This window comes from Enoplosus armatus, chromosome 8, assembly GCF_043641665.1.
Source record: "Enoplosus armatus isolate fEnoArm2 chromosome 8, fEnoArm2.hap1, whole genome shotgun sequence".
Lineage (NCBI taxonomy): Eukaryota > Metazoa > Chordata > Actinopteri > Centrarchiformes > Enoplosidae > Enoplosus > Enoplosus armatus.
The window spans coordinates 16447067-16460132 of NC_092187.1; the positions used below are offsets into that span (position 1 = coordinate 16447067).

The following is a 13066-nucleotide window of genomic DNA, read 5'->3' on the forward strand; positions in this document are numbered from 1 at the left end:
AGACCATGACCCAGGGGCCACTGCTGACAAAATACAATAAAAACGTACAGAGAGCTGCCAGCAGCCGACTCCCAGCACGGGACGCCCCACCAACAGAGAAAAACTCAGCTAGGCCACTTTAATGCACTCAGCTTTTAATTTAAAAGCTAAAGACACAAATGTCAGAGTTAAAGTGTGTCTTTCATCAGTTACAAATGTTTAAAATGTTAATATTTTTAAATAACAACACTTATTACTTTATGCGTTGTTTTTTGCAGTCAATACACCATACGTCTAAAAAGTGTTAAACCTGCGCATACCTTGTACACATACAGCTCATGGCTCTCATCTGACAGTGTGGTCCCATCTTCTCTCATCAGAGGAGTGAAGGCAAAACCAAACAGTTTTTTCTCTCCTTTGTCTTTAGCTGAAAGGAAGCACATCATCATATCATGCATCATCATACTGTATCTACACAGCACAAACCATGCTTGTATAACTCAGAGCGTGATCCAATCTGTCCTAATAAACTCATGCAATGGGGGACGACTGCCACTGGGCTGCATTACTGACTCACTGGAGCAGTGTCTGAACTCAAAGCGTAGGTGGGACCCCCTGAAACGATCTATGGGAATGGGCAGCTTGACCATCTCACTCCAGCGAGGGCCGTTGTTGTGGTAAAGGACAAAAGAGCGATATTCGGTGGTGTTGGGCTCCCCGCTGCCCAAACTGATGCAGTCCTGAGAAGAAAAGGAGCACGGTAGATCGGCTTTAATGACGTATCGCATTAATGTGTGGATGTATCGGAGGAAGGTTACACTCATCATGACTCACATATTAATGATATAGTACATAATAACTCATGGACATATGAATCATACTTTGAGTGTGTCCCCGTCGGCATAGAGTACATAGAGGGTGACTTCGATATTCTTCTGGACGCTCTTGCCGCCCCTCTCAAACTCCCCCCGTTCCAGGGTCAGATACAGGTCATTGCGTGTGTCACCTAGAACAATGACACAGGAGAAACTTTAATTAAAACTCTTAACACAAACTGATTTTACATATCAGAGTCTGTTTACATATCTTACTAATGCACACAAAACGTATATAAAGCCTTTTGTGGCTCGCTCCCTTTTGTGGCACGTCAGTTGGGAACAACCAGTTTGACAATGAAAAAAGTCTGGGGGTGTGGAGCATGGATGTATTATAAGAAGTTGAATTGAATGAAAATTGCTTGCTGTTTTCTATCTTCCAGGTTTGTTTCCGTGTTGTGGCCCGCATGTTCCCTCTCAGCCAAAAGACTTTAAATTGGGATGACGTCACACGAATAAAAACAGCTTTTCTAGGCTTTGGGAAAGTTTTACAATTATAAAACTTCCATGGATAAAAAAACAAAACATGATACAAAATTATTGACTTTGTTTGCAGTTCCAGGTGTCAACAGTTTTATAGATGAAATTGGCAGTAAGGCCCAGAATGAGGGGGGCCCTGTATCCAGCTCTCTTAATACATCCACAGTGTGGAGAAAGAAATGAGGTTACCAGACCTTTGTAGCCCGCTCCTCATCTCTCCTTGAGGCTAGCAGCGCGAGACATTAGCCGCTGCTAGCATATCACAACCAAATCTCCAACAGAACTGTTTGCCGTCTTGTTGCATTGTGGGTAATGTAGGTGCCAGGTTTTGACAAGGAAGAGGAATGTGTGGAGTAAAAAAAAAGACAATATCTCTGGTTCTGCTGCATCGATATTGACTCTTTTTTTTTTTTTTTACTGGCCATCATGAGTCCGATAATGTTATAGGAGTGCAACGCTAAATCAGCACTTAAGTTTGACACACTAGCTAAGACGTCATGAGCAAAATCATTGCCCCACAGTGTTGTCTCAGCCTCTCTAGCTTGAGGTTCAATGTTACCCTCGACAACAGGACGAAGACATCTCAGAAATTCCCAGACTGTGATAACAAACATGTCTCCTGCCTTGGCGATGTTAATAAGTTATAATGTGCACGTCAGCTTCTGCTCCACAGATGAACTGCGAGTGGTCAACATAAATTAAGCTGCTGTGTGGACTAAGATGTGCACCACACGTCATTGTTCTTGTCAATGAGAAATGACCCCGCTGAGTTGTAATACACCGTAGCTCATGACTGCCTCAGCACCTTTTGTGAGGTCAGTGTTTAATGGAATAAATATCAGTGGCAACAGTGGAGGAAGATATTGCAGTTATTTATAAAATCAGATTATAGTTATTTATATCCAAGTCATTTCCTTGGGGACGGATGAGTCACAAGGGGTGATACTGGGAGGTATTTCAGGCTAACTGGAAAGGAGTTGGAGAGGAGACAAGAGGAGAGAAGGAGGAGAAGAAACAATGACCTGAGAAGAGAAGGGAGGAGAGGAGAGGAGAGGAGAAGAGAGGAGAGGAGAGGAGAAGAGAGGAGAAGAGAAGAGAAGAGAAGAGAGAAGAGAAGAGAAGAGAAGAGAGAAGAGAAGAGAAGAGAAGAGAGGAGAGAAGAGAAGAGAAGAGAAGAGAAGAGGAGAGAGAAGAGAGGAGAGGAGAAGAGAGGAGAGAAGAAAAGAGAAGAGAAGAGAAGAGAAGAGAATAGAAGAGAAGAGAAGAGAAGAGAAGAGAAGAGAAGAGAAGAGAAGAGAAGAGAATAGAAGAGAAGAGAAGAGAAGAGAAGAGAGGAGAGGAGAAGAGAAGAGAAGAGAAGAGAAGAGAAGAGAAGAGAGAAGAGAGGAGAGGAGAGGAGAGAAGAGAAGAAAAGAGAAGAGAAGAGAAGAGAAGAGAATAGAAGAGAAGAGAAGAGAAGAGAAGAGAAGAGAAGAGAAGAGAAGAGAAGAGAGGAGAGGAGAAGAGAGGAGAGAAGAAAAGAGAAGAGAAGAGAAGAGAAGAGAATAGAAGAGAAGAGAAGAGAAGAGAAGAGAAGAGAGGAGAGGAGAGGAGAAGAGAAGAGAAGAGAAGAGAAGAGAAGAGAAGAGAAGAGAGGAGAGGAGAAGAGAGGAGAGAAGAAAAGAGAAGAGAAGAGAAGAGAAGAGAATAGAAGAGAAGAGAAGAGAAGAGAAGAGAAGAGAAGAGAGGAGAGGAGAGGAGAGGAGAGAAGAGAAGAGAAGAGAGGAGAGAAGAGAAGAGAGGAGAGGAGAGGAGAGAAGAGAAGAGAAGAGAAGAGAAGAGAAGAGAAGAGAGGAGAGGAGAGGAGAGAAGAAAAGAGAAGAGAAGAGAGGAGAGGAGAGGAGAGAAGAGAAGAGAAGAGAAGAGAAGAGAGGAGAAGAGAAGAGAAGAGAAGAGAAGAGAAGAGAAGAGAAGAGAGGAGAGGAGAGGAGAGAAGAGAAGAGAAGAGAGGAGAGGAGAGGAGAGAAGAGAAGAGAAGAGAAGAGAGGAGAGGAGAGGAGAGAAGAGAGGAGAGGAGAAGAGAGGAGAGGAGAAGAGAAGAGAAGAGAAGAGAAGAGAGTAGAGGAGAGGAGAGGAGAAGAGAAGAGAGGAGAGGAGAGGAAAGGAGAGGAGGATCATACATTCTCAGTAGACACAAAGCAGAGCAATGTTAGCTGATGAAATATACCGAAATAAACACATACCTCTCCTTTTCTATCTCTCTATCTTTGAAGACCTCTGCTCTTCATACTTTGCTCTGTACCTGACCTACATGCCGATATCACGCAAATACGGAGTGACGGACTGAGAGTCTCCAAAATACCAGTAGTGGAAGAAGTACTCAGATCCTTTACTTCAAGTAAAGGTAACGATACAAAAATTTTAGAATACTCCATTACAAGTAAAAGTCCTGCATTCAAAATCTTACTGAGTAAAAAAACAGAAGTACAACTAGCCAAATGTACGAAAAGTAACAAAAGAAAAAGTACTGCCCCCTGTGACTGATACATCATTATTGCATTATTAGATTGTATTTGTATTAGAAAGTGGCATTTTACTGTTGTTGCTGGTCAAAGTGTGTCTAGTTTTAACTATCATATCATATACAATGGTTTAGTGTTCCCAACCTAGGGGTCAGATCCCCTCAAAGGGTCACAAGATAAATCTGATGGGTCATGTGATGATTAAGGAGGTAGGAAAGAAGAAAAAACAGTTCTGCTGAAATAATTTCAGTTCTTTTTTGGGACTTTTCTCCAGTCTTTGTTTTATTAAATGCTGGATAATTCACCTCTTTGGGCTTCAAACTGTTAATCAAATGGACCATCTGAGACGTTTAGAGGGAAAATGTCTCCTTGGTGGAATTTAAACAACTAATAGACATCTGAAATGTGACAAGAGGCCACTAGTATTGTACACATTTGGCACAAATATTGTATTATTCAATGCTATCTATGCTAGTTTATTCAATGTTTTTAACATAAATTCCTAATCTGAAAAGAAACTAGTAACTATTGCTGTCCGACAAATGTAGAGTTTCTGTAGTGATGTATAAAGTAGTATCAAATGGAAATACTCAAGTAAAGTACAAGTACTTCAAAACTGTACTTAAGTACAGTACTTGAGTAAATGTACTAAGTTACTTTCCACCACTGCAAAATACAGATACCTATACCCATTCAAGTTATATGTGACTATTTCCTCATCACTACAGCCCACCCCGCTCTCTCCTACATCTGTGTAATCCTATTTCCTTTCAGTTCCCTCTTTAACCCCCATCCTTGCTTTTCTTATATCCTCTGTACCCTGGTCTGTGACCTTCCCCTCTTTTCATTCCTCCAAGCCATCTGGCCTCTGGTCTCCACCTCCTCCCTGAATCTCTCTGTCCCCACTACTGCCCACTGCTCTTTGCCTCCTTACCTGGCAGGATGACATCTGGGAAACCCAGTTTGCGCGTGAGTGCCAAGGCCCTGTTGAACACAGCCTGGTTCTCCCGTCTGATCTGCTCCAGCTCACCCCGCAGCAGCTGCAGAGAAATGATGAGGCCTGGGGACGGGGACAGGGGTGGGGGCATATGTGTGTGTGCGTAAATGGGGGGGAAAGGGCAAATGAAGAGGTGTGGGGTTGTGGGAGGATGGTGGAATTGAAGGAAAGAAAGCGAAGAGACGAAGAAGAAGGGAGACGGGAGGGACAGAGGGGTATTTAAAGGACATTAGTCAGGATGTGGGGGAGGAGAAGACAGACAGAAAAGTGGATGGAGAGACGTGATCAGAGCCAAGGAGAACAGAGGGAAGGAGGAGAAATGGTGTTGTAGAATTACGCAAAGAAGCAAGAAAAAAATATGGGTACAAATCTAGTGACAGATTTCTGTGCGGCATGAGTCATATATCAAACTGTGAGATGCTCATGAAAAGACAAGTAACAGTGAATGAGGAGAGTTCACGCTTACAGTGAGGCCATTTTGTAAATTTCACACAGCAAGATTGTTTAATAGCAAAGACTTTTCATAACAGCCAAACAAAAATAAAATTCTCTGGTTCCAGCTTCTCAAATGTGAATATTTGGCTGGTTTTCAAAGTTTTCAGTGATGTAAAACTGAATGTCTTTGGGTTTTGGATGGACAAAACAAGCAATTTGAAGACTCTGGGAACTATTTTAAAGACCAAACGATTAAAGCAGTCCTGCTCATTAATTTACAACATTGCCAGCAATAACCTAATACAACCAGAGATGTTAAAGGAATAGTTACATCAGTATAAACAGTATAGAGAAATCTTAAAGATGCGGACAGTTAATACATTTTTATCATCTCTGGTATATATTCTCATATCAACCCAACACTATTCATAGTGACCAACACTTTATCACCACAAAGAATGTCTTAAAAGGTTATTATATATATTATAAAAACATTTTGTTCACTTGCTCTTCTATTATAAGATATTGTTGATCATTCTGGTTTGATACATTCTATTTTAAGTCAATAGCAACGTGTCTTTCCAGAAACAATGTCCTGTTTTCTCAGAATAATCAACAGACCTTGCTGGCCACAGTTTTCTTTGGAACTACTTTTTTTACCAAGGAAATGGCCCCTATAAAAACTGTAGACAGCATGTTCACCATGACACTATGTCCATAAAGACATGTTGCTGTTGAATTTTCAAATGTAATTTTTCAATGCTTTGAGCAAATTGAATTCCATTCATCTCCATGGTGGAGGTCGAAATCTCAAAATCGCAAAATGCAACTCAAACTGCCTGTATGTCTAGATACATATCCTATTCTTGAGCCAACGTATATCAGCAGTCACATGACCTGTTGGCAATTGTCCTTGAGTAAGACCTGGACCCCTCCTACCTTCTTACTCACAGTGAGCAACTTTGGATAAAAACATCTGCAACAAACATGGCCTGCCTTTTTTTCTTTAAAGTCCAACCAAAAGGGAAAAAGGTGCAAATCTAACCCCGGGGAGACCAAACAGGGAACAGATCTGTAGAGACAACATATTTACCATAGTTGGTGCTGGGAGCTGAGTACTTGGTGTTGGACTTGCGGATGATGTTCTCATGTATCTGGTACCACTCGTTCTCATTGTTGCATCTGGAGAGAAAGACAGTTGGGTGGGGCTGTTAACAATGCACCCATTAGTGGGTCCAGATGGAGGGATCAGGATTGTGCGCACGGGGACTACATGAACAGCATGTGTCCCAGAGCCGATTTCCTCCTGGAGAAAAGGTAGCAGCAGGGGGAGGTGCTATCAAGCAGCACATTAGCCCAAATGCACAGCTCACTAAGCAAACCTGACAGCCAGCTCTCTACCAGCCTTTTTCATGACTGTGGGCCCGTAGGCCCCTGGGATGGCATGGGGAAATGCACAGACTGGAGCGTTATAGGAGCCGACAGTTTGGAGGCAGCTCAGCACTGAATCACTGCTTGCTTTTTAGAGGGAAGAGCTCTTCGCCTCAGCAGAGAAATCCAACAACAACAAAAAAACGACAGCTTTCTATTCTTGAAATCTTTATTTCACACTGAGCTGTGTGGTTATCCTGAAAATACTACACAGAAAAGATGCAACACAACAGGATGGCAAAGAAGCGTATGAATGACCTCTGACCCGGAGCGGATGCTGAGGAGGACAGACACAAGGAGACGTTCTAGCTGTTGACTGACGAGAGAAAATGCTGAGCTTGGTGTTATTTTTCTTTGTCCTCTAACTTTGCTCAATTATCTAAGTGTCATCCCTCTCTGTCTCTCCCCTTCTCCTTCTCTGTGTCTCCCTCCTTCGCTGTGCTGGCCGGCGGACAGGAGTGGCTCTCTGTGGCGAAGCCTAACAGAAGCAGCCAGATTCACAACATGCCAAGTGCCCTATCTCAGGCCCGGGGTGAGCAGCTATTGATTTTCCAGAGGACACTTCATTATCATTCTGGTCAAAACGCACCAGGCGTCAACACAACTGAAGCACTAGGTTGTCATGCAAGACATTTGCAGAACATTCACACATTCCCGCCTCACTGCATAGACTCTTTATTTGCAAAAGTACAGAAGCCATGAAATTACCAAGCAATTACACTGACAGAGAAACTGAAATGCATACAGACAATTTTATGATAATATTATAAATTATAAAGTTTCACACTTTAAAATGCCTTTTTTGTTCCCATGTATACTCACGTGTAAACTTTGAGCACAAAGTCCTTCTCCTCTTTGAGGTCTGTGATGGTGTGGAAAACATCACTCATGGCAAGAACAGCGCAGCCATAAGGTCGTCTGTACTGCACATGAGGTGGGCCCTTCTTTGAGTCGTTCAGCAGCATACGACCTGGAAAAAAAAAGAAAAGGAAAAAAACCCCACTGATGAATCAAAAATCTCTGTTTTGTATGTTTTTGCACACTGTACTTTATTTACCAGTTCTTATGACGTGTGCAACAATGTATAGGTCCCTCTTCAAGTCTTTACTGCTCAGGTCCTGAAGAGAAATGGGATGAAAAATGTTAAAGGAATCCTATAAGAGTTGAAATACAGATCATTTTATTCATGTCTAGAAGGGAAAATGTGTTACCGTGAAGAGAGCACACAGACGATCAACCTTCTCTGGATTCTTTGGTCCTCCATTTTTGTTCAGTTTCACCATGAACTTCTCACTGCAAAAGAAGCCAGTTCACAGTGTCAGAGTGTTTGTCAACCACAGAGTGCCTCAGTCAATCTGCTGGACAGAGACAGTGTGTAGACGTGTGTGTTTGTGTCCCTCTTCCCTTGCATGCATTACAGCACGCCCTGTAGGATAATTCAGGGCTGTTGGGTGTGCACTGAGATTCCTCCGCGCACCTGATCTGTTTGGCCTCGCGGGTGTCGTACAGAAAGAAGAAGACGTCTGCATCCTCGCTGATGCTGTTGTAAGTAAAGCTCTTCAGGTTGATGAAAAGGTGGTGCGACACGGGGACACGGCAACCGTCACCATGGCGCTGTCTCGTGCTGTCACCCTGGGAACGAAAAAGAAAGTGACCGCTAACAAGACAGGATCTTACTGCATGCAAGGCCAAGTACCTGCCACTGTACATAGATACGCTTATTTAACAGATCAATGATGGTACAGTAAGGGGTGAATAATTCATTGATATATGCTCTACAGTGTATTTCATTCTGTACATGCTACTTACAGTAGACTCAGTAGACACACAGGTTGCCATCTAAATAATGAAATGATGAATGAATGATGGGAAACTGCAGCTCTGGTGGGTCTGTATTTGGTGCAGTCCTGTGATGTAAACTTCTGTATCTATATGATGTATGACAACTGCAACTATTGTGAACATAACAGATTTCAGTGATTATGTCTATTTTATAGTACATTTTTTTCTCAGTTGCAAAGGATCCCTGTTAGTGTCCCTATTAAATGAATACATATTTTGGGAAAGTTGGGAGAGTTAGATGAGAATATCGATATCTGCCAGCAGCTGGTTAGTTTAGCTTAGCACAAAGACTGGAAAGAGGAGGAAGCTGCTAGCTTTGCTCAGTCTAAAGGCAACCATGTGCCAGCACCTCTAAAGTTCAGCAATTAACGTTATATCTTGTTTGTCTAATTCGTACAAAAGCCAAAGCCTACAAACGGCACGTAGTGATTTTACAGGAGGCTGATTAATGAGCTTTAGTACTTGTCGGCATATTTTGTTACCTTCAAACAAAGCCAGGCTAGGCTCTGGCTGCGTTGGTGTCAGGCTTTTAAGGCAGTGACACCTTGTAATTTAAATTTCATATCACAGGTTTTTTTTAACCCTACAAGCTCTTATCCTCAGTGCAACTAGAGAAATTCATAGATCACCAGGACAACAGGCAACTAATAGTACAGAGAGATAGTGCCATAGTGTCACAGCCAGAGTGCCGTGTCTTCAGGTTACTCATTTGGTACAGAGTGTTTGGAAAATAAAAATAAAATGAGAGTTGAAGAGAGCACAGTATGAAAGGTGATGATGATTTTGTAAACAAACAGCTTTGAAAAGACTATACCTGGTTTGTGCTTTGCTGACCACAGTGTCTGCTGGATACATGCTAAAAAAGAGCGAAGTTCAAAGGAAAGATGTCAGATCAGTTGGTCCATTCTTTACTCTTCCCACACAGCATTGAACTTATTTACCTTATAGCAGCTTCAGACACACACTACCTGAGCGATGCCTCTGTCGATGCTTCAAATCTGACAACATTTTCACCTACGTATGTAGCCGAGTGGCTAAACTACTGCTCCTGCAGCGCTAAAAGAAGCCCACATGAGGCAAAACGTGAGCGTGTGGGAGAGGAGAGGACAAAGCCAGTATCGCCCACACACACCTCTCTGCTCAGCAGCCTAAAAGAACTCCTCTACTCCCCTACCTGAAGAGGTGCCAAGGCCCTGTGCCCTGCCAAAAACAAGCTCACTTTCATCGACAGAGTCAGGAGGCTTTTTGGCAAGGAAGAGCTACGCTGTTGTTTCTGGACAGAGCATTTAGTGCAGAAACATTCTGCGTGCAAAGCTGAGAAACATGGCAACGGGATAATGCGAGGCTGCAGGGCAGTCGGAGAGTGTTTTTGATCAGCATATGGAGCTTCAACTACTGACCAGAAAGGATCCCCCTCCTAGATAACAGTCTCCAGCAGTAGATTTCATAACATCTGTGCTGTAATCGCATATTTCTAAAATTGGATCTGCTTCAGTAAGTCTCCTCTGTGTGTGTGTGTGTGTGTGTGTGTGTGTGTGTGTGTATAAGTTTGAAAGTCCCATATCACTAAAATACATTTGAGGCATCATTTATTTATGGAAATATGTCTCTAGTCTGGTGGGTGGTTTAAAGCAATCATGACTAAAATATGTAATTTATTTTAAAAAATGACCATAAAAAATGTATTTGTATGTATTTTCCCATAGCGTCACCTGGGCCTGTCACTTTGCATTACATCTGCATCGCTCGCCGGCAATCACGCTTGTGAGAGTCACGTGCATGCAAGGAAAGGGACACACACAATATGGCGGTAAGATAAGCATAAAGAACAGGTCACATGAGGCAGCTCCAACAGCTGAATCGTGCTCTCTCTTGTGAGTCACCTTCTTATGGATGATTTGATAATCGGTACATTCACACATCCCTACACATCCAACAACATATCTTATACGTAAAACAAGGCTGTGCAATGAAAAAAAAGAAGCTCATAGTGTGTTAAGAATACAAAGAATACACATTCACTTTATTAATTTATTGTACTTAATAATTCATGGAATGAATTTGTACAGCATGCACTGGTTCCAGAATAATCCCACCCAACATACCAGTTTGTATAGCTCTGATGTGCTAATCTGATCTGGATCCACCATTTCAAACTCCTTTCTGGGAACAAGGTCTAAGCCAAGGTGCCTGGTGAAAGAGGGATAAAAAGTGTTTCACAAAGGAGACAGCGGTGAAGAAAGGAATATGAGAAAGACTTTTAGTGTTTTAAATGTTGAGCTAAAATCTTCTTTTTCACTTGGAGTTATATTTTTTTAAGATATTAATAATTGTCCAAACATGTGTCATTCAACTTTGTAATGTATCCCAAATCAAATCTTCAAACATCCCTTCATGAACATGCCTGTATACATATATATATATATATATATATATATATATATATATATATATATATATATATATATATATATATATATATATATATGATGTTCTTGCATATAAGTATTATTATTATTACAGTATTTCTGTTACATGCTACTTTATACTCAATAGTGGTACATTTCAGAGGAAAATACTGTACTTTTCACTCCACTACATTTATCTGACATCTGTAGTTTACACATGAAGTAAATTATTTAGTTAGTAGTTTACATTTTCAAGGAATAGTTTGACATTTTGGGGAATATGTTTATTTGATTTCTGGCAGAGAGTTAGATGAGAAGATTGATACCACTCTCATGTTTGTATGGTAAACATAAAGTGACAGTCTGTTAGCTTAGCTTAGCAAAAAGAATGGAAACAGGATGAAACAGCTAGCCTGGCTGTGTCCAAAAGGTAACAAAATCCGCCTACCAGCACCTCTAAAGCTCACTGATTCACACGTTATATCGTGTTTGTTTAATCTGTACAAAAACCTAAGTGTAAAAACAACAGTTTGCTTTTTACTGGGAGGTTGTGTGCCAGACTATCTCTTGGCTAAGTACAGTAACTTCCTGGGATCTCCGCTGGTTGCCTGGCAACTGCTCAGGGCCAAGAAATAGTGGTAGCTAATGGTGGCGTCTGTCCCAAAATGTAGAACTTTTGCTTTAAGATTTTACATAGAAAACACAGTATTACTTTATCAAATATCACAAACTGTTCTATGTTGTTGTTTAGTAACTACCTAACTGTATTTAAAGTTGTTAAATGTAGCTCCACCTCGACCAGCTACAACATTAAAATACTGCTTATGCATTAATGCATCATTTCAATAATTAATGATGTAATGTACATAATATATCATTCTGAAAGGGGCCATTCTGCATAATGCGTACTTTTCTTATTATCATCATCATCATTAGATAGTGTTAGTCAGTTCAAATTCCTGCAGTGCATCATGAAATTATCAAATGTTTTCTTCACTGAAACCTTGATTTGCAAAATAATTAGCTATCAGATGAATGTAGTCGGGTACAATTTTGACAATATAAGCACAAAATGTCTCTCAGAAATGTGGTGGAGTAAAAATATGTCACAAAAATGGAAAAGTGTCTGTACTTAACCACTTAAACGTCTGTTCATATAAACTGTATTCTGTATCAGTTTGCTTCCAGCTACAGTTTGATGTATCAGCGATACTGAATGAAATATTCAAACAGAAGTCTCAATTTTTCATGGCTGCTGGATGATTAGTCTTGCGCATTATTCTATTCCAACAACTCTGTCAGACATTTTTGGCATCTTTGGAAACACTGGGATCTTGCAGTTGGAATGAGGATTTACAGCTTTGAACAGTACTTAACCACTCAACATGGGTTTGTATTAAAAAGACCCAGCAAAGAGTCTGTGGGAATAAAGAGGTTAAGTACAGGACTGAAGTAAATGTACTTTGTTGCCTCACACCTCTGCTTCATGCTGCTGTATATCATACTGTAACCATTCACTTTCACAAAATTGCTCAGCCTCAAATCATGGAGCAAGACCAGTGCCACTGTGATCTTTTGACCATGAAATTAGATCACTACAGCTCTCAGGTCAGTGTGCACTACGGGAGCACTGACCTCAACACGCATGGTGAACAAAATACAGTGTATTTCAGGCTCCACTTCTAAGTGTCGTTCATATATCGTAACACATATAGTTCCAGCATGATACACACTAATGTTTACCAAATGCAGGGATGCAGTTCAAAGTTGAATATCTGTGTACTTTTATGTGCAATTGTGTGATGAATCATATATTAAACTGACAGATGGCCCCTCCACATAAAGCTCTTCCTCAGCCGAGCGGGAGCCCCCACATCTTTATCTCTGTTATGGATGCCTGTCACAGCTCAGTTGGATGGAGTTTGAAACTGGCAACCGTAAGAATATGGCTTTACAGTTCCTCCAGGGGGATGTGCATTGACTTTAAGCCGCTTGAGATTGACTCATCTGCTAAATGACCATGAAATTACATCATAGAGGATGCTATTATGCACCCACTCATCCAGTGTTGTAAATCTTTCCAGTGCCAAAGAAATATGGTATTCTTTGGTAGCCAAC

General features: G+C 41.3%; 1 protein-coding gene across 1 annotated transcript in view; it reads right to left on the reverse strand.

Annotated features, from left to right (window-relative positions):
- Positions 1-13066, reverse strand: part of LOC139288497 (dedicator of cytokinesis protein 3-like) — a 51801-nt gene that overhangs the window by 22608 nt on the left and 16127 nt on the right. Inside the window, exons 7-17 of the mRNA XM_070909802.1 lie at positions 10646-10730; positions 9355-9396; positions 8176-8330; positions 7910-7991; positions 7756-7816; positions 7521-7668; positions 6361-6449; positions 4770-4895; positions 861-985; positions 557-719; positions 300-406 (exon numbers count right to left, since the gene is read on the reverse strand). Coding sequence (XP_070765903.1) covers positions 300-406; positions 557-719; positions 861-985; positions 4770-4895; positions 6361-6449; positions 7521-7668; positions 7756-7816; positions 7910-7991; positions 8176-8330; positions 9355-9396; positions 10646-10730 — 1183 coding nt within the window. The remainder of the gene's footprint in view (positions 1-299; positions 407-556; positions 720-860; positions 986-4769; positions 4896-6360; positions 6450-7520; positions 7669-7755; positions 7817-7909; positions 7992-8175; positions 8331-9354; positions 9397-10645; positions 10731-13066) is intronic.